The sequence below is a fragment of the Equus quagga genome, chromosome 18 (genome assembly GCF_021613505.1).
Source record: "Equus quagga isolate Etosha38 chromosome 18, UCLA_HA_Equagga_1.0, whole genome shotgun sequence".
NCBI lineage: Eukaryota > Metazoa > Chordata > Mammalia > Perissodactyla > Equidae > Equus > Equus quagga.
The window spans coordinates 3,688,118-3,709,592 of NC_060284.1; the positions used below are offsets into that span (position 1 = coordinate 3,688,118).

Genomic DNA, 21,475 nt, shown 5'->3' on the forward strand with positions numbered 1-21,475 from the left:
TGCCTCCGTTTTCCTATCTATATAATGGAGATAACAGTGTCTGTCACAAAGGTGGTTCATGAGACTCGAGTCAGTAAATAGATGTAACATGCCTAGAATAGTGTCTGCCTCGTGGTCAGCCTTTGATAAATAGTAGCCAACATCATTATCACCATTATCAACAAAGGTAGAGAAATCTGTACCTTTTCTATCAGCAGAGCCATTTTTTAGGAAAGAGAAAATAAACATCTGTTGAATGAATGAATGAGGCACATTGGAAAATTATGAAAATTCATAATCATAATTTTCCAGACTGTAATTCCATCGCATTTCATCCCAATCCTTCCCAAGTTTGTTTGCTTCCCTTTCCCCTCCCCCAGCCCCTTGATCTTCCTTCGTTTGCACAGCGCTTGATGAACTTGGCGCTCCTCTGCCTCACCACAACCACGCAGGTGTGTTAGGCTGTCTGGGAAGCTGTCCCAGATGCTGACAAACCCTTGGCAGGAGGATAGAAAGGAAAAAAGGAAATTTTGGCTGACATCTCCAGGTCTGACTCCTTACTCATCGGGAGAGTTCCAGTAGTATCTTTCAAGTTTTAGGATAAATGATGAGGCTGCTGCTTTTTTTTCTTTTCTGCGCCTATAACAGATAGATATCTTGGATTTTCATTTTGGGGGTTTTGTTCTATGTTAATCTCTTGTGATTGCTCAGTAATGGTAGTAACCGTAGAGTTGGGTCAAGTCACAAGTCTGCAGAGATGTTTTAAATGCAGGCAGTGTATGGAGGAGTGGGGACCAGCTCGGCAGAGACCAGTGGAAGAATGTGTGTGCTTGTGTGCGCAGTTTGGACTAATGTCTTGGCACAGCTGTCATATTTCCTGACATGTAAGAACTGGATCTTCTCTAAGGCCACACATATTTGGCAAGCCCTATTCGGTTACTCTCCTGAGCGGGTGCTTGGGTAACGAAGGTGGTGGATAATACTGGATAGGTAGGTACTGGTTGGACAGGAACATGAGAGAATATGGAAAGAATCCTCTTTAAAGAGCTTTATTACATTAGATTGTAGTGTCTGTAAACAATTACAGCATTCAGGCAGTGCAGGACTTAAATGAGAAACACAACTTTGTCAGATTATACCAGTCGGATAAAATGGCATGGGCTCCGGAAATCTGTAATTAAATGTATTTTTGAAAATGAAAAATGTAGTGTAACATCTGGTTTATTTCAGCGCTGAAGTTCCTGGCTATTGCTCATACATGTGTGGTTGACGTCGGCTGATACTTGGATTTCTCTGTGTAAAATAACTGTATCTTAATTAAATTTTTTCTGCTTGATTCTTTTTGTGTTGCAAACAAATTATTCACACACACACTCTTACAGAACGTGGCTGTCTTATTTGGAAAACATTAACATTTGTTCATTTCCTCTCTGTTACAGCGGATATTCAACTCCTTTGTTTACACTGAGAAGATCTCAAATGGAGAGAGTGAAGTGCAGCAGGTAAGGGGTCCCTGGTACTTGACTTTCTCTTTGTCTTGATCTTGGATGTGGCTTCATTCTCTCTCCAGGCGATTGCCACAGGAGGTTTCCTGTCGTCCTGTGGATGTGATTTCATACACATCTTAAGCATATTGGTGACAACCTCACACGTCAAGTTCTTGCAGGAAGTCAAAATAATGGTTGTATGGATGGTTTTCTGCTATTTGTGTTATACTTTGGAAGTAGTATTTAATTCCTTTTTGTTGTTTTGCCAACTCCTAAACTGCTCAAATTTTAAAATATTAGAAGTTTCATCTGATGGGGGAAAAAGGCTTTGGAATCAGACAAACTTCAGGTCAAAATCTGCTTTTCCTACTTGCTCTGTGACCCCGGTAAGCAATTTAGCCTTTGTGAGCTGCAATTTCCCAGTCTTAGATAAGGGGAATATAAGATCTGCCTTCTGAGGTCGTGAGAATTAAGTGAAGTGACGTCGAATTAACTGCGAAGAAATGAAATCCTTTATGTGGAAGGTTCTGGCCTAGACGCAGCTCAGTGGGTCTTGGCTCATTGTGTTCTGTATTTTTCTTTCCTCTTATATTCTTTCTTTCTTCCCCTCTGCTTTCAGTGCTCTGTGGGGTCAAGAAGTTCTGAGGCCAGATTCTATTTATTTATAGCTCACTTCAAATGGACTGCTTCCTAAATTAAAACACAGTGTTGGTGAACTTGGTCATAAATAATTGATCTGTGCTTGAGAAGAAGGGTGGTAAAGAGGGTTCTTGGTTTTGATTTCAGCTAATCCACCAACTTCATTACCCTAGGTGACTGTCAACTGGTAATTTGAGACTAGGTTGGAAACTTAAGTGAAAAACAGGACAAAGCTGAAAACCAGAGTGTAGCAGAGTGCTTCCAGTGAATAAAAAGATAAGTCTGGTAAAAACACGTAATAATTTAAACTCTCTGAGATGCCGCCTTTATTTTATTCATGGAAAACAGCTTGACTTGATCTGAACTTCAAAAGTGCTATACCAGAGGAAAAAGCTTTGCAAGTGTCATTAGAGTGAAGTTATAGGATAGTTATTTATTTATAATAAAATTTCTGTGTTTAATCTTGAAGTTCGTCATTTCCTGTTTATAGACATTAACATTTTTTACTGGTTTCTGCAGGTTAAATTTAGAGGATGTAAGCAGTTATGTGTGTACTCTTTTCCTTAGCGTTAGATATTTTTAAAAACTAACGACCTTAAGTTAGAGTGAATGTGGTGTGGTTTGCCGTATCAAGTCTTATCTGCATAGTTTCCGTTTTATTTGTATTCCCCCAGACTGGAAAGTGCTTTCGAGTCATGAAGTTTAAAAGGGTTTTTATGGAGGTGGGGGGAGATTGCTACACAAAGCACGTTCGAGGAAACTTTTTTGGGAGACCAGAAGCCACTTGATAACGTTTTGAAGGAACTGACCTAGCGATATTAGTTTGCTGCTTTTCTTGAAGTAACAGATACTTTCAAATGTGAAAGTTACCTTGTTTTCTTAGACTGATGTCACTGCTTTATTTTTCTAGCTGTGAACGAGTTTGGCAGCCTGCAGTGACAATTTTTTAAAAATTATAGCAGCCTATCGAGCGCTTACGGGACACTGGTGCTAGGCAACTTCAATGTCTTATCACGTTGACTTTTGCAAATAACCTTGAAGGAAAGATGGTGTCTTTCCTACAGAAGAGGAAACCAAAGCTCCAGGAGCTAAAATAAGTTCCCCGTGGTCTCATGACTATTAAGTAGGAGAGCTAGTTTTCAAAATAAGTTGGAGGGGACAGCCCTGTGGCCTGGTAGTTAACTTCGGCACACTCAGCTTTGGAAGCCTGGGTTTGGTTCCTGCATCTACACCATTCAACGGTGGCTGTGCTGTGGTGGTGACTCACCCACAAAATAGAGGAAGATTGGCACAGATGTTAGTTAGCTCAGGGCAAATCTTCCTCCCCCCCCCCCAAAAAAAATTGACACAAGGTTATATTATCTGTATTTTTATTTTATTAATTTATTTTTTGGTGAGGAAGATTGGTCCTGAGCTAACATCTGTTGCCGATCTTCCTCTTTTTGCTTGAGGAAGATTGGTCCTGAGCTAACATCCATGCCATTCTTCCTCTGCTTTGTATATGAGACGCTGCCACAGCATGGCCTGTTGAGCAGTGCATAGGTCTGTGCCCAGGATCTGAACGTGCAAACCCCAGGCCACCAAAGTGGAGCATGCAAACTTAACCACAACACCACCAGGCTAGCCCCTCTGTATTTTTATTTTAACAGAGTTTGTTTTAAAAATTGGTATTTTCATCCAGAACAAGACTCTCTGCTAAACTCTATCTTTATCTGAATAATTCAAATGAAGGAGAATTATCTGGTGGTCAGTTCTGTGTCTCCCTCTGATTGTAAAAAAAAGAAAAAAAAAAAGTTCTCTATTATATGGACCCGGAATGTACTTTTAAATTTACTCCAGTCTCTCCACCCTGCCCTCTGGGAGAACCCTGAACAAACAGACTTTATGCCTCTTTTGCATCCAGTGTTTGGAGATAATTATTATCCTGTCATTATTATTATCATTTAGCCTAATTTTAAAATACACAGGCCCTGAATAATTTCATCTCCTGTGGCATGATTTGCAGACCCTCTGCCTCCTCTGGCCACTCTAGCGATAACAACAGTAAAAAAGCTTGTGTTTGCATATTTACTGAATACTTTGCTTTCACTTCAATAGTCTGATACTCCTGTGGGTGGAATCAGACAGGAGTTAGCCCCATGTTATGGTGAGAAAACACACGCCTCACATCTTCTTGACTTGATTAATGACTGCACAGGAACTCTGGGCCCTGTGATCCTGGACGGTACCCAGGGTGAACTCGGTGGGGAACTGCTTCCCTCTTACTTTTCCTATTCGGTAAACTGTCCCCAGCACATCCACTCACACGTGCACACGCGTTATCTCCCTTGAACTTCAGAACAAGTGCAGAAGGCAGGTGGAGTCACTTTTATTAACCAAGTTTAGAAAGGCCAAGGATCCTAGCTAATGAGTAATGAGGCTGGCTTTTTAAAATATTATGAAATTTATAAAACATGTAAAGAGTATATAAAAAACATATGGATAAACATATGTTAAAATGAACATCTCAAGCTACTGCCCATCTGAAGAAGGGAAGCATTAGCAGTTCTTAGAAAGCCCCGGTGTGCCACTCCCAGGGGCACCCCCTCCTTCTCCTGGAGATAACCATCCTGATTTTCTGTTAGCCATTTCTTTGCTTGTGTGTGTGTGTTTGTTTTATATATGTTTCACCCCAACTTCATTGTTTAGATTGACAATTTTTGTTCTTTGTGTAAATTTTAAGTATGCTGTTTGTATCCCTGTGTCTTGCTGTTTTCCCTCGGCATTAGATCCCTTAGAATCACCTGTGTTGATATCTGTAGCTGAGATGCGTTTATTTTCAGTTCTCTGGCATTCCACTAAATGCAACTTATGTATCCATTTTTCTGTTGGTAATGTTTTGGGTTGTGTCTAGTGTTTTAATTTTTTATTTTTGTTCATATCTCCTGGTGCATAGTTTAGGCGGAATAATTCTTTTAATTGCAGGAACATTACCCCTGGTCTCTGCAAATTAAATGCTGGTATGTGTGGGTGTGTGTGTACGTGTGTGGGTGTGTGTGTCTGTGTGTGTCTGTGTGTGTGTGTCTGTGTCTGTGTGTGTCTCCACAAAATTTTCTGTTTTTTTTTTTTCAGATTGGCACCTGAGCTAACGTCTGTTGCCAATCTTCTTTTTTTTCTTCTTCTTCTCTCCCTCCACCTCCCCAAAGCCCCCCAGTACATGGTTGTATATTCTAGTTGCAGGTCCTTCTAGTTGTGGCATGTGGGACGCTGCCTCAGCATGGCCTGATGAGCGGTGCCATGTCCGCGTCCAGGATCCGAACGTTGGGCCGCTGAAGCAGAGCACGCAAACTTAACCACTCGGCCACAGGGCCAGCCCATCTACACAACTTTCAGATGCCCCAGGCGGGGAGAGGGACTGTCCAGTTCAGGTGGAGAATCCCTTCTCTGGGGTGGACTTGCTGGGTAGCAGAGTGCTCCAGGAGGCTGCATGATGCCGAACTCCTTCCGCAGTGGTGGTCGTGGGTTACCCTCCTGCAGACAGTGTGTTAGGAGTTTGCTGGTCTGTATCTTCTTCAATCCTTCATATTAATGATTTTAAATCTTTGACCAATTTGAGGTGTTAGAAATGCTATCTAATGAGTATAATTTGTTTTACTTTGATTACTAATGAAGTTGAAATGAATTTTTAGATGTTTATGGTACATTTTGGTGTTTTTTTCTGTAAAACGTCTATTAATGCCCTTTCTCCACTCTTTAAATTGCATTTCCTATTTACTTTAGAAGTTTAAAAATCTGTACATGTTCTAGGTCAGTGCTGTCCAAGAGAACTTTCTGCGATGATGGAGATGTTCCATATTGTTGCTAATCAAGCAGCCACTAGTCACATGTGGCTAGAGCTACAGGGTAATTAAATTTCAAATTTTGTTTAATTTAAATTAAAATAGCCACATGTGGCCAGTGGTCACCATATTAGATTCCCTGGCAGATTTGTGTTTCCTAAATATATTCTCCCAACTTGTGGCTTTTCTTTGCACTTTCTTTATGATATCTCTTAAAGAATTTTTTTTCCTTTTAATAGAGTCTGTTTTTTAAATCAACCTTTTCCTTTTTGGGTTCTGCTTTCTGTGTTTTGTTAAAGAAATTATTTTCTACCCCAAAGACATAAAGATGTTCTTCTATATAATCTTCTAAAACTTTCACCTTTCTCATTTAAGACTTTTATCCACCTGGAATTGATTTTGGGATTGGATGTGAAGTAGGTATCCAATTTCTTTTTCTTCCCCATCTGTATTTCCAAATGTTCTAGCACTATCTACTAAACGGTCTCTTTTTGTTTGTTTGTTTTCAGTGTCCTCTTTGTCATTAGTCAAGTTTCCATGTATGTGCGAGTTGGATGTGGTTTCCTAGGTCCCTGTCTGTCGCTATGCCCCGGTACCACATTTCTGGTGGGGTAGCACCATTCCCTTCATTTATCTTTCTTGAGAGCATCTGTGGCTCTTTGTTCTTACATTAGAATTTTAGACCCTTTACTCTTACGTATGAATTTGTGAATTAGCTTGTCCAATTCTGAAAGAAAACCCTATTGGGATTTTAATTGACATTACAGTGAGTCTATAGATCAATTTGGAGAGAATATCTTTACTAATGTCGTACATCTCTCCATTCGCTTAGTACTCCTACAATGTCTGTTAGCATAGTTTTGTAATTTTGTTCATAAAAGACTTGAATATCCATGCATGTGGGATTCAGTTCTAGATTTTTTCCTTATACTATAAATAGTATCTTTAAAAACTGTAATTCTCTAACTGTTGCAGTTTGAGTTTTATATAGTTTTTTTGTAGCTAGTTAGCTTCTTAAGTTCTCATATTAGATCTAATAATTTACCTGTGGATTCTTTTGGGTTTTCTATATAAATATTTATATATGCAAATAAGACAGTTTTGGTTCTCTCTAATTCTTGTATCTTTCTTCTCGGTCTTGTTACACTAGCCTCCAGAACAATATTACACAATTAGGGTAGTAGTGGCCCCCCATGAAATGTATTATTTTTATTGTTTAGTTTTGGGTATATTCTAATTTTGATTATCGTTTCTTCTTTGATGTATTAGTTATTTAGAGTATGTTTTGAAGGTTCCAAGTGTCTTTAAGAGTCTTCCTAGTGACCTGGCTGTCCTCTCCGACTCCACCATTATCCTGACTGTACAGCTCTTTGGGTTACGGTTTTATGCAGTGTCTCCTATTAGATTTCCCATCTTGGCCAAGCCCTGTGGTTTATCTCCCAACCCTGGTGCCCTGTGGAACCTCACGATCTCCAGACTGCTCACATTCTCAGGGAGAAAGCAGGGTTGGGCCCTGGATTATTTCCCAGATTTCCTGCTTTTACCTTGTTTGGCGGCTCAGTGCCCCTGATGGTGATTTTGGTTCTCATTCAGGACACGAGCCTCTTAACAATTGTAAGAACAGTTATAATTGCTTTTAAGACTTGTTGGATAAGCCAAAAACAGGTTAGTGAATCAAAGGAGATTATTGACCTATGTTTTTAACTTGAGCTCACAATCTTTGCGTGGAAAGGGACCACTTCTTTATGCAGGTTTTGTGTATTTCATAGCATCTGAAATCCTGACCTGAGTTTTCAGTCCATCATTTCTCCTTTGGGGTCATGAAAACTAGAGCCCCATGGGTTCTTGCCCTCCCTCCTTACTAATCAAGTCTCATGGAGAGTTGGATGTGCCTTGTGCATGCTATATAACTTGGCAGTAAATCTAACGTGTCATTAATATCTTCTGGTTAGGGAGCAAAGTAATTAAAAGTAATAAAAACCATTTTGTGATTCTTGACTCTTACCACAAAACTCTGTATGGTATAGACTTTGCTTGGCTTTTTCTCATTATTTCTTTTAAATTAACCTTCAGAGTGTGGTTCTAAATTGCCTAACAATGTGTTTTAAATCTTTAATTAGTTCAGTATATGTGGTTTTGCTGCCAAAAAACTATGGCAACAGCCTCAGGAAAGTAAAAATCCCATGCACACATCTTGTGTGCAACGCCTCCCGTCGACTCCATTTTTGAATACTTTAAGAAATTAAGGTGTGTGAGCACATAAGGGCATTCCCTGAAATTAACCCGAATCAAGAAAAATAAACTTTTAATCAAATGCCCCAGGAGATGGCCAAACATGGTCCATCGAACATAAAACAGTGCAGAAGGAACAAAAGGAGGAAGAGCTTCTTAGGGTGTTTGATTGCGTCACTAAAGGAATCAGAGCCTCTAACTTTTTCTCAAATGCTCTGGTAATTATTTATGTTTAATAATTTATTCAGTGAAGTGCCAAGCATGTTTTCATAATGAAAGCCGTGTTTCCTAAACTTGATTGATGGCAGCCACTGATTTTAGCAGACGGTGGCATTCTTTTGGAATGGGCGGGGTGGTGTGAGAACTGCTCGTGTGTGAGACCCACCTGACTCTGGGCCCGGGGCCTTCCTCGAGCTCTCCTCTTCCTCTCTTCTGCGCTATCAGTTTTTCTCTCGTCAGGATCCGATCCAACATGCTGCTCTCCTATTTTAGATAAACCCTTGACCACACTTCCCTCTCCAACTGCTGTCCCATTTCTTTCTCTCCCTTTAAGCCACAGCCCATCACAAGAGGTGTCTGTACTCTCTGGACCCCATTCTCCCATTCTCTCTGAAACCTTCACCAGTGACCTCCACTTTGCCGAATCCAGGGTCCTCGCTGTATCTGACTAGCATTAGTATGAACAGTCGATCCCTTCCATCTTCCTTGACAAACTTTCCTGACCTGGGCCTGTAGGACCCCACGCTTGCCTCCTTGCTGTTTCTTGGCACCTTGCTGTCTTAGGGCCTTTGCACTGGCGTTGTCCTGACATGTCTTTCCATGGGCCCTCACCTTCTTCAAGTCTTTCCTCAAATGTCACCTTCTAAAATAGGTGACCACTGTGTTTAAAACCACGGCCCGCCCCGCCCCCAAACTCCTGATCTTCCTGTATCTTGTTCTATTTTTTTCTTCTTTTTCCTTATCACTTACCGCTTTTTGTTTTTAGGGCATTGGCTGTCTAAGATTAGTTTGGAAAAATTCCCTCCCACTTTATTTTCTGAAGGAGAAGGTTGGTGTTTTCCTTCCTTAGATGTTTGGTAGAATTCACCAGAGCACCTTTTGGACCTCGAGTCGTCTTTGTGGACAGGTTTTCGATCTCCAATTTCTTTAAACGCTATAGGTTTTTGGGTTTTCTGGGAGTTTTTTGGTTTTCTTTTTTTTTCAGATTTTCTGTTTATTTTGTGTCAATTTTGGTAAGTTGGTTATTTTTTACCAAGAAATTTGTCTCTTTCATTTAAGTTGTCAAATTTGTTGGTATAAAGGTATGTATAATATTTTTATTATCGTTTTAGTATCTTTAGGCCAGAAGAAGAACAGAGAAAAATCGATAAAACAAAATGCTGATTCTTTGAAAAAAATCAATAAAGTGGATAAACTAGACCAAGAGAGAATGAGAGAGAGAGAGAGAATGAATGGGAAAGCAAATCATTGATCACCAGTTTTTCAAAACTTGAGTTTGCCTTCGTTAATTTTCTCTCATTTTCTCTTTCACAAATTTATGCTCTTTATTTTTTCCTTCCTTGTATTTTAGGTTAATTTTGCCCTTTTGCTTTCTTAAGTTGGAATTTTAGGTCCTTGATTTTTACACCTTTCTTTTTTCCTTCTAAGCACTGCTGTAGTTACATCCCACAAAGTTTGGTGGCATATATTTTCATTATCATTCAGTTTTTAAATATTTTCTAATTTCTCTGTGATTTTTTTCTTTGACCACTTCGAAGTGTGCTGTCCAATTTCCTAAACATTTGGGGTCTTCTTAGACATCTTATTGTTACTAATTTCTAATTTAATTCCATTAAATGGCCAGAGAACATGTTCTATATGATTTCAGTCCTTCTTAATTTATTGAAACCTGGGTTTTATGGGCCAGCATATAATTTATCTTGGTGAATATACGTGTGAACTTGAGAAGAATGTCTCCTGCATTTGTTGGTTATTGCATTCTTTATATAACCATAAAGTTAAGCTGATTGATAGTTTAGATCTCTTATTTTGGGGCTGATGTTTATTTTGTCTAATTCCATCTTTTGCTGAGAGGAGTGTTAATATCTTCAATTGTAATGGTAGAATTGTATATTTTTCCCTTTAATTCTGTCCATTTTGGCCTCATGTATTTTGAGGCTTTATTATTGAGCATGTACACATTTAATACTGTTAGGTCTTCCTGACGAGCTGTTAATTATGACATTATGAAATGGCATTCTTTATCTCTGATGATAATGCTGTTTCCTTGAAGTCTGTTTTACCTGATGTTAATATAGCCATTCTGGCCTTTCTGTGCTTACTATTTGCATGATATGTCTTTTCACAAGCATTTATTTTCAATGTCTCTGTTGTTAAAAGTGTCTCTTATAGACAGAATATAGTTGAAACTTTTTTTAAACTATTCTAACAATTTCTGTCTTTTAACTGGGAGTATTGAGTTAATGAATATTTAGTTTGGAATGTTGGATTTGGGTCTACCATTGTATTATTTCTTTTCCCTTTTCCTCTCTCTCTTTTTTTGTTTTAGTTTCTCTTTTGTCACCTTCTTTTGGATTTTTGAATTTTTTTGAATTTCATGTTAATCTATTTTGGTTTTTTTAGTTATGTTCCTTTACATATATTTAAGTATATATTCTACAAATTACAATAATACACCCTGTTACAGTCTATTTATAGTTAATCTTCTGCCACTTCTTGTAAAATCTAGAACCTTGGCAAACTTATAGGTCCATTTCTGGTCCGTTAAGGTCCATAACTCCTTTATGCTAGAGTTATATCTATTACAAAGTACACAAGAGAATGTTACAGCCCTTACTTTAAACTGTCTTATGAATTTAATAAATTAATTAAAAGTAAATCTTCTGTACTTGCCATTTCCAATGATTTTCGTTTCTTTCTAAAGATAATCAATTGATATTGAGCCTAAAGAGTTTCCTTTAATATTTATTTACTCATAGTGCAGGTTTTCTGCTGACAGATTCTTTCAGTGTCTTGTTATTTTGGAAAATGTCACTATTTTGCCTTTTCTTTTAAAAGATGCTTTTGCTTGAGATTGAGTTCTGGGTTGATAGGGTTGGGGTTTTTTTTTTTTTTTTAATCTTTTAATGCATTAATGATGTTCCACTGTGTGCTGGGCTCCATAGTTTCTGATGAAAAGTCAGTTAAAGTTGTTGTTACTGTGTTCAGTGTCACCCCTCCCTCCCACCCACGGCTGCTTTCAAGATTTTTCTCTGTATCTTTGATTTGCAGCACTTTGGCTATGACTGTCTAGACACGGCAGTCTTTATATTTATCTCCTTGGTGTTGAGCTTTCTGAATCTGTAAATTTATGTCTTTCATCAAATTTGGGGACTTCTTGACCATTGTCTCTTCAAATATTTTTTCTCCTTCATTCTCCTGATTACATGTGTGCTAGATCCTTTGTTGTTTTGCTACAAGTTTCTGAGATGGTGCCCTCTTCTCCTCTCCTCTTTTATTTTTAAACATTTTTTTCCCCTCTGACCTTCAGAGTAGACAGTTTTTATTGATCTATCGTTAAGTTCACTTCCGTTATCTCTAATTTACTGTCAAACTCTCCAGATCTAGTTTTTAAATTTCAGATATTGCGTTTTTAAGCTCTAGGATTTCTATTTGTTTCTTTTTAACAGATTGTATTTTTCTGAGACATTTCTCTTTTCGTTCATTGGAAGCATATTTTCCTTTGTATCCTTGAGCATAGTTGTAACAGCTGGTTTAGAATCCTGTCTGCGTGTTCTAACATCTGCCAGTATTTGAAGTTGATCTCTGTTTATTGTCTTTTCTCTTGAAAATTGGTCACACTACTTTTTCTTCATATGTAAGAAAAAAATTGGAGCTGTATTCTTGAGATCGTAAAAGAAACTTTGGTTTCTCTGTAGTCCTGTGAGGAGTGTTGATTTGTTTCTTTGTTTGTTTTAGCAACAGTTAAGTTGACTGGACTCAAACTGCTAATCTGTCTCTTGTTCAACACTCACTTCTCAGCTCATTGTTTATCTTTAGAGGTAGTTTACCCCACACATGTATAGTTAGGGATCTAAGAATTTTTCTGACCCCAAAGGCGTTTCAAAACACTCCAGCCTTTAAAATACATTCTCATAGAAGTCTAGGTTTTCTTAATTATTTTCACAAATTGTTATTTGATACAATTTTACCTGAAAATTCTTAAATGTGATGTTTTTTGTCATCAAGTACCATTCACTGAGACATAGTAAAGGAGAGGCATATTGGTTTTATAAGAAATTGATATTTAACAGATGCTGATACTCCAGATTATTTATTTACCTAAGTATAAACTGAAAGCCTCAATTAGAAATTTGGACTAGGTCAAAGCAGTGGATTAGGATCCATGTGAGAAGCAAGATATAGGTTTTATACAAAATTATATCCTTTTATTCATAGAAGAAGAAAGATATTCTGCAGAACAATTTACATGTGGCCCCATAAGTACAAAATAACTCTTTCTTCAAAGAGGTGAGGAATAGAGAGTCAATCGTGGAGAGAGAGCACGTTATGTGCTAAAATGTAGATAATCAGTCCTAACTAGTGTGGTGTCTTAGAATTTTAGAGCTGGAAGGGACCTCGGAGACCATGGGTACAAGGCCAGAAAGGTTAGGAAACTTCTCTCCATCTGTTTTTTGGCCAGCCCGCTTGTGAGAGTTGCTTGGGATAGAGAACTAAAGAGCTTCATCTTTTTTTTTTTAATTTATTCATTTATTTCTATTTTATTGAGGTCACAGTAGTTTATAACATGAAGAGCCTCATCTTTTGATATGGAAAACTTGAGTTGCACGCAGGATTCACCACTTACCATCTGTTTGATTTTTGGCATGATATAAATATCACCTTTCAGTGTCTGCATCAATTTCCTCTGTAAAGTGAGGATAATGGTCTATCTTGAAAGATTGTTTGCAAGGTTATATGACTGGCACAGAGTAGGCTTATGGTATTTTGTGTGATCTGCTTTTAGAACAGAAAGGTATAGAGTATGATTACTATTCTTAGTTTATTTAATCCTCGTAGATAAGGCCTAGAACGAAAGATCTGTAAACTTTAGAAGGAGAATTTCCAAGACAGAATGACCACAGGTAGACCCTGGAAAAGACACTAGTGGAAGCTTTAAATAGAAGTCATGCTAGTTGAGAAATGAAAGACTGTATATGGGATTTATATTGGCTTTGCGTTTGTATTACTAGTGTATTTCTACTTCCAGAAACTCTCCGCTGTAGGAAAGTTTGGTTATGTTGTTGAACTGTGCACTGGACCTCAGGGAGAAAAGGGACAATGGTTAGACAAGAGGAGGAGGTGCGGGACCACCGAGCCCTTAGGAATCTTATCTTTGAATTCTGGCTCCTTGTGCTTGGTACTAGGTAGGCATTTAGTAAATATTTGTTGGAAAAAATGTCTGGAGTTACTCTTGCTCCTCAATATTCATATTTCCAGAATCTGGATTTGTTTTGGGGTTGCCCTGCCAAGTGTAAGCTAGTGTGGTGGTAGCCTGAAGGCTCTCCTTTTGTTTACAATTACCTAGTGAAGTATGTTTGAGGCTCAGACTTGTTCAGACCAGAGGAATCCTGGAGGCAGTGTGGATGGATTCCATTCTTTCTGTGCCCCCAACCTTTCCCCCATCTGTCCCCATGGGATTTGTTGAGGCTGAGTCCTGGTTTAGTTTACCCCCTTACCCAAATCTGCACTTGGCTCTGTGTTTATTGTACGGATTCATTAAATGTTTGTTGAATAAATGAACAAAAGGCACTAAATCTGTAGGAGGCAAAGAAAGGTGGAGAGGAATGGAAGCCGCCCAGATGGGAAATTTATCATGAATCAGCCAAGGACCAGAGCAAACAGATGACTGTTCTCTCAAACCAGAGCCCCAGCAAGTTTAGCTGGTTGCGTTTAGGTTTCCTTGATTGGAATTCATTCTCGGTCTGTTTCAGCTCTTACTCTTCTTGGTCTGACCCCAAAAGAGAAGTTAATTTTTATCTTGGAAACCCTCTTCCTGGGCTACCTATCACATCATTGGATGCCTTATTAATAAGGTGGAATGGTGGTCTGTCATTTTGGGAAGATAGTAGAAGAGGGGATGTGATAGTTGTAGTATTTATGTGGTTCTGTATTTGTTTTCTTAGTGTTTCCGTGTATATTTTCTCATTTTATCCTCTAATGATATTGCAAAAAAGTGCAGGTATTACTATTCCATTTTTCCATGTAAGAGAACTATGTCTCAGTGAGGTTTGGTCAAGTGGCAGAGACAGGATTTTTAATCCTGCTTTTGTGCTTTCCTTGTTTATATTGTCTTGGCTGTGGTAGTAATTAGCATCGTTTATCGAATATTTATTATTAAGTAGGCATTGTTCTTAAATCTATTCTCATATCGCCACGTGGCTTGTTCCCTTACATCCTTTCAGCCTTGGCTCAGCACTGCCTCTCAGTGAGGCCCTCCTTGACCACCCATTTATAAGTTTTATTAATTACACCCCTCTTTACTTCTTAACACTTTCTCTACTTTATTTATCTCCTTATAATTTTTCACCTGGGACTTACATATGCATTTATTTTTTTCGTTGTGTATCTTTCCTAATAGAATATAAGCTCTGTGAGGGCAGAGAGTTTGTCTATTTCATTCCTTGGTGTGCCCTCAGCACCGTGAAACAGTGTCTCCCTGTAGCCTCTGGCAGGTACTCAGTAACTATTTGCTGCAAGAAGTAATGATCCCCAGAAGCATCTCTATGAGGTTTACTGTCACAGAAAGTTGTGCACAAAGAGTGTCTTGTGCGAGACCACCGACTAAGAGGTTGGAGAACCTGATTTTGAGTTCAAGTGAATTTAGACTCAGTGCTCCGCTCTATATTTTCAACATTTCATTCCCTAAGCCATGAGGAAGGTGTCCTACAAGGTGGTTATGGAATGTAAAGGACCAGGATCTGTCCTTTTTCTCTCCGTTTCCTCCTCAGCAATTCACCTTACTTGTTTGATATAATTCACCTTACTTAATTTGATACAACCTTCATATGAGATTTTATTTTTTTTAAATGGTCTATCACTTTAAAAAAGGAAAGATTGACAAACCATTACACTATATCATGCTGCTTTCCAAAAGAAAATCGTGCACGTTGAATTTGAATTTATTTTTAAAAGAAATGAAAAAATATTGTGATTCGAGGATACTCCTTCAACTTTGAAAGAGGTAAGAAAACATTAAATAAATGGTTTTATAGCAAAGAGAAAATTTGCGGTGTTTGTTACCTCTTCTAACATTAAAAGTTAGGTTCCCTCGGAAGAGGGACTGCGAGTGTAAACTCCTGGGTGCAGGGATCACATCAGGATAATTCACACTGTGGCACGTTATGGATACTGGGGCTGAATGGGTAAGATGGAGCGTGGTCTCTCTGGGGGGTGATTCGGAAACATACCTGGTGAGGGGAAGGCACCTGATGAACTCAGGAAACACTGGGTGAGGACTGACCGACTAGGTACTTGGCCTGGAGGATGAGAAACAAAGAGCTTCTCCCAAGGACGTAGTTAAGTTACAGGAGACATGTTCCTATATTCGGTTTCTCTTGCTAATCTCTCGCAGGTGATGCCCCGAAGGACAGGAATCCCCGCTTTGGGCATTTATCAGAGGCAGAATGGTGGTCTTAAGGACTGTGGATCCTGTCTAGGGTGGCAGTATTTTTGGCGATTATGTTCAAATTATGTATGTTTTTCTAGAATTCTAACAAATGGGGGATGGGTGCAAGAACTAGTATGTACCTAGATTGTGTTGCATTTTGGGAAAGATTATTTATTTGATGTGATGGTTTGTGTTCATTTAACAAATATTGCTTCTCCTGAGTTATCTCATTTAGTTTTTACTGTGACCCTCTGATACAAATACAATTCCTCTCCCTGTCTTAGAGTTGAGGAAATTGAGACTCGAAAATGTTAGGTAATTTTCCCAAATCATCCTTGAATTAGATGATAGGACCAGATTTTAATCAACATGGTCTATCTCTAAAACTCACCTTCTTGACCACTGTGCTTTGTTGCCTTTCGTGCTTTTTCTGCTGCCAGTTCTTCTATATGTTTTCAATTTTTAAAAGGAAGGTGGTTTATTCTCTCCTGAAGGTGTTACACGTCAACCAAAGTAAGATAAATAATCTGTCTAAACATTGTAAGTACTATGATGAAAACCCAGCTGCTAAATGAGCAAGAGATGGAGTTTAAACGCTCGGTTAACAGGTCAAAACAGTGAACGGGGTGCCTTCTGTGCTGTTAGCAACAAGCCTATTAACTCTAATAAATCTCAAGCTTATAACTTGAGCCTGATGAGGAAGAGCGTTCTCTTACTAAGGGATCATCCTGCAGGAACATAAACAAGATGTAAAAATAAATGAAGTCTTTGATTTATTTAAAGAGAAGAGTCTTTTGGTTTTTTTCACAATTCATCACTATTCCATTATTAACATAACCTTAAGGCAGTTGGTTTTAATTTATGTCATTGTGCAATTTCTGTGGAACTGTGGATTGTTTTGTTTTGTTGGGGTTTTTTGGTAAATAAGTATCCCCTAAGTAAGGACTTTTAGCTAATTGAGTGAAAAGCTGCAGCTGTTGGGCTCATGGCAGACTAAGGCATAGCATAGCGAGGGTCCCCTGTCACACACGCAGAGGTTGATCGCTCTTTGCCGTTCTTAGTCTAGAACTGTGGTCGGTGAAGCTTTTGTTAGAGCATCTTCTCTGTAGAGCGTAGCAAACCCTCCCCTACCTCGCAGAGCTCCCAGGCTCTCCTCCGACACGAAGCTTTGACAGTCATCGAGGAGCCTTGGACAACTGCTCAGCCAGCTTCTTGGGGGAAAAGCTAGATGGGTCAGGAGAGAGGAGGCAGCATGACAGACCCTCTCTCACTACTTAAGAAACAGCAATTTCAGATTTGAAGTATCTAACTATCTCGTTCTTATTTTTAGGAAAATATATATGCAGCATTTGTTCTGTATGCTTGTATATATTTGGAAGTTAAAATATGTGTGTGTGCATGCATGAAAGGTTTAATTCCTGTACTAAATATAGACCAGCTGACTTCACGGGTATGTCTTGTACGTTAGCCAACGTGTGTGCCTGGTGTGGAGAGGCTGACATAATCCTGCTTACATACATACCCTCTCCTGTAAACTGTGTTATGCTCTCTCTGGACGCATAAAAATGCACTATATATCTATTGTTTACAGATATGACTTGTACTCTGTGCACATGTTTATAACATGATGTTCATTGTTACATTTGTATATATATACCTATACCAATGACAGAAAATGAAAATCTCTGTATCTTCCACCACGACCACATACTAGTATTTAAAGCTTGAAAATTCTGGTTACAGGTTTTTTTGTGTTGTTTTGGCAAAAACCCAGAATAGTCCATTTCCTTGTTCCCTTAATACTCACACTTTGTGTTCCCACTCTTTGTAAGGGAAGAAATGGAGGGGCTGGAGTCAGGGGAGAAGAGGGTGTTGCAGGCAGGCAAAGCTGGAGAGAAGAGGCCGCAGCTGGCAGAGGGGCGGGGGCGGCCTGTGGGGCAGGGCAGGCCAAGACCTGTGAGCTACCACCGTGATGTGCGTCTCTCCCCGCTCCAGCTGGAACGTCAGCTCTCCCAGAACTCTGCAACCCATGCGTGCAAAGCTCTTCTTTCTGTGAAGCAGACTCTTGAAAAGTATGGGCCTGGGCTTTTCACTCAGACACTCAAAGCTTCATTTAACTGGAAGGGAATAGATTGGAGTCCTCATTCTAAAAGCCAGGCAGACTTCCTCGTGAGAAGCCAATATTCCACTAAAAATAGAAACCAGCCCACTTTACCACGTTTCCGACATCTCGAGGTTGGATAGTACTCGGAAATGCTGATGAGAAGCTAGCAACCAAGATTTCTCCAAGTCCCCTCCCGCGCAGCTTCATCCTGCACCCAAAATTGCTGTTCCTGCTAGAGAAATAAAATAACCGCAGATCATCTGCGCTGGCAGAACGTGTCAACAGAAACTCAACTCAGTACATCTAAAACCTGGCGCCAAACTGAAGAGCAGGGGCCAGGTCATCCTTAATGTATTCCTTGGTGCACCAGGAGGTACCTGTGGTACTGATGTGAGGGAATCAATTGCTGCTAATATCAAGAACTCCTGAACTGGCCAAACAGTTTGAAAATCTGGACCCATGAGGTAACACGTGGTGTGATAAAATTGGAAGCTTACCAAGAATTACCGCTTTATTTTAACATTAGAAGACTGTGGGCAGGTAGGAATCATGCTGAAATAGCCGTTCATGGGCTTTCACACCCATGCCTTGTTGTTCCTTAAGCAGCCTTTAAGCCTTTGATATGCTGCAAAGTACACGCTGGTTTCTCTGCAAAGTCATGAAGTGTCGCTGTCACATCTGCTGACACCGGTGTCTGGTACCACCCTCCACGGGAAGGCGTTAGCAGTGAATCCCATGGAAAGCAACAGCGGATGGAGAGCAGATCCGCCATGGTTCTTCTGCTTGCCGTCCTCCCTGTGATTCGAAGGGGATGAGGGGCCTTCCTAAGTCCAGCTGTGAGTTCGAGGAGGGTATCAGATGCCGCTTGGCAAGGGAACACACAGAATAGTTCAGAGAGGGATCCCATAAAATTGTTGTGGTTGAGGCACATGTCCTCGTCTCTCTGGTTTGGAACCCACATGGGAAACATTACTTTTTGTTGTTGTTTCTAGCAAGTCTTAATAGCAGTGCGTTTCCTGCTAGCATCCAGCGTTTGCACCTCATCTGAGTGATCTGTGTGTGTTGTTGTTTCTCCTAATTACAAAAAAACAGAAAACTTGTGCTTCTGTCTTAGTACTTAGAGCTCTTATGCCTGCATCGTAAAGGCCCTTAGATCGCCGGGGCTGCTTGGCCACTACTCAAGTATCTTGAAAGGAAAGCCAAGAAGTGCCTTTTCTATCCGCTAAGATAAGCGTGTTCCCAGCTGGCTTCCTCGCTTGAAGGTGGGAGAGGAGAGATGAGTGCTCCTGCCTCCTATGTTGTCAGGCCATCCTCTGGACTCAACTTGGTGTCAGATATCCAAGGCCAGTCTTCAACAGCTGAAGAAGTCAAGTGTTTATAAGATGCTTTCTCTTCTACTATTATTTTCCCTTTGTTCTAAGTGGAATTTCTGCTGTGAAAATTTGTCACTCCAGATCTGGAGTACGCTGTGCATGAGGCTCTGCCTTGCACCGACTTATCTCTTTGTCATGGGAGACGAGGAGAGACATTATTCTTACTGTACCCAAGGTCCACGGCCAGGAGGAGAGCTGTGCCTCAGTGAAGTGCTAAGGTGGCACAGTAGCATCCTGCGATGGAAAGGTAAGTCCGGTTAGCACGTTATTGAGAAAGGGGAAATGGAAACATCTAGTTTCTTTTCCTTGTGTCTCAAGATTGTCGTCCCAGGAATTGGTTTTGAGAAGCTCTCTGCTGGGTTGAGGGTGGGGACGTGTTTGCTGGCAGCAGGTTTTGTTCCCTGATCAGTGTCGCCTTTCCACTTCACTACTGGGCTAATTGAGACTTGCTGGCAAGGATTTGAGCGATGTGCTCTTAAACGGCCTGTTGAGAACCCTAAAACGCTCCAGTCAGTTGGCCTCCAACTGGAGGCCAGGTCAGATTTCGTCCTTCATTTACACAGAAAACACTTCCCAGGTCCCTGTGGTGTGCCAGGCCCTGGCAGAGGTTGCAGGTTTGCTTGAGATGAGATATTCTTTCACTGGGTGTGGGGAAAATAGTCTGGGCTACAGTGAATTGCATGTTCCCAGAGCCCTGCTGACTGGTCCCCAGTTCCTCCAGCGCCCCCGATACTTGGAATGCATGTCAGTTGCTCTTGCTGTTTATAAGTTATGCATGGATGTTTGTACTCTAAGAGCTTTACATGGTGAGAGTAAGGGACTGAGTCTTTCCTTTTCCACGACTGAGTGTGTCCTTCAGGGGCCACCAGAGAACTCCTAAGTTCACAAACTCAGAGTATTTTCCCCCTTTCCTCCTTGACTAATAACTTACACAAACTTATCTCCAAAGTCGTGAATTAAATGTTCTAGATGATTCCGTACGCCGTGGGCCCTGCCTCTCCTCTCCTCCCTCGTTCTCAGCCTCTTGATTCTTTCTAAGGTCAAGACTAGGTTGAACTTCTTTCTTGTGAAGGAGCAGGCTGTAAACTTTCCAGCCCTGAGCACTTGCTTATTTTGGTTTTAAGGGACCTCAGCTCAGGGGCTCCGATTACAGAGTAAAGTGAGGAGAAGTGGGCTGGAGCCTGCCCTCCCGTTGTTTCTTTTGTTATGATCTGTTGTCAGGGGTGGAGGCAGGTGAAAACCAGGGCAAGAGCCCGTTGAGCCCTGGAGTTGATAGCCCGGCCTTCCAGAGGCTGGGGTGTGCGTTTCCATGACTCCCCGGGAATACCTGATACAGACGGCTGCCCAAACCAGACCCGTCCCGACCTTTCAAGCCAGCCCGCGATTTGCTCCCAGAGAAGCTGCCGCTCCCGGCGTCTCCCGGCTCGGCCTCCTCCGGTTCTCTGGCACGTCGGCACTTGCCTCCTGCTGTTTCCATCGCGCTCCTCCCCAGCTCAGCCACAGGGGCCCCACCTCTCACAGGATCCGGGTATGTGGCCCCGGAGCCCAGACAGCCTCGCACATAAATCTTCCTGGTCCACCTGCAGTTCGTCTGTCAGCAGCTGCCCCGCTTCTCTGCTGGACGGGGCATTCCCACACATCGGTCAGACAACCTGAAGCCTCCGCGGGCCGCAGGAAATGCCGACGGGCCCCATTCCATCTCCAGGTCTTCATCTGCCTGCCATGCCCAGGCTCTGGTCTCCTGAGTGGGTTCGTGAAACCTAAACTGGTGGTGGATGAGCAGCCACGTCGCAACTATGGCCAACTGCCGACAGGGTCCCTTTTCTGAACTGGTGTTCTTTTTTCTAGCAAGACTGACTCCAGAGCAGCTGACATCACCCAGGAGGCGCGTCAAGATAGGGAACTAGAAAGGCCCAGAGGTGCGGATTGCCTTGAACTAGATATGAGCAATATTTGTAGGTTACCTGTCCTTTCCTAAGGAAGCCGATTTTTCCGGTGTGGCAGAGAATGGTATATTGGATGAGGGCGAGCGAACCCTTTTAAGTCCCTCCTAGATCCCGGGCAGTGTTAAATGAAAATGTGGAGTGTAGTGTGGTTTAAGAGCATGGATTTGACCTAACCTCTTTATTAGCTTGAGTGACCTTGGGCAAGTTGGTCTATTGGAACCACCCAGAAAAACAACCTACAGCGATTGC

General features: G+C 40.8%; 1 protein-coding gene across 1 annotated transcript in view; it reads left to right on the forward strand.

The window, feature by feature from the left end:
• Positions 1-21,475, forward strand: part of CACHD1 (cache domain containing 1) — a 196,321-nt gene that overhangs the window by 74,719 nt on the left and 100,127 nt on the right. Inside the window, exon 2 of the mRNA XM_046645106.1 lies at positions 1,419-1,481. Coding sequence (XP_046501062.1) covers positions 1,419-1,481 — 63 coding nt within the window. The remainder of the gene's footprint in view (positions 1-1,418; positions 1,482-21,475) is intronic.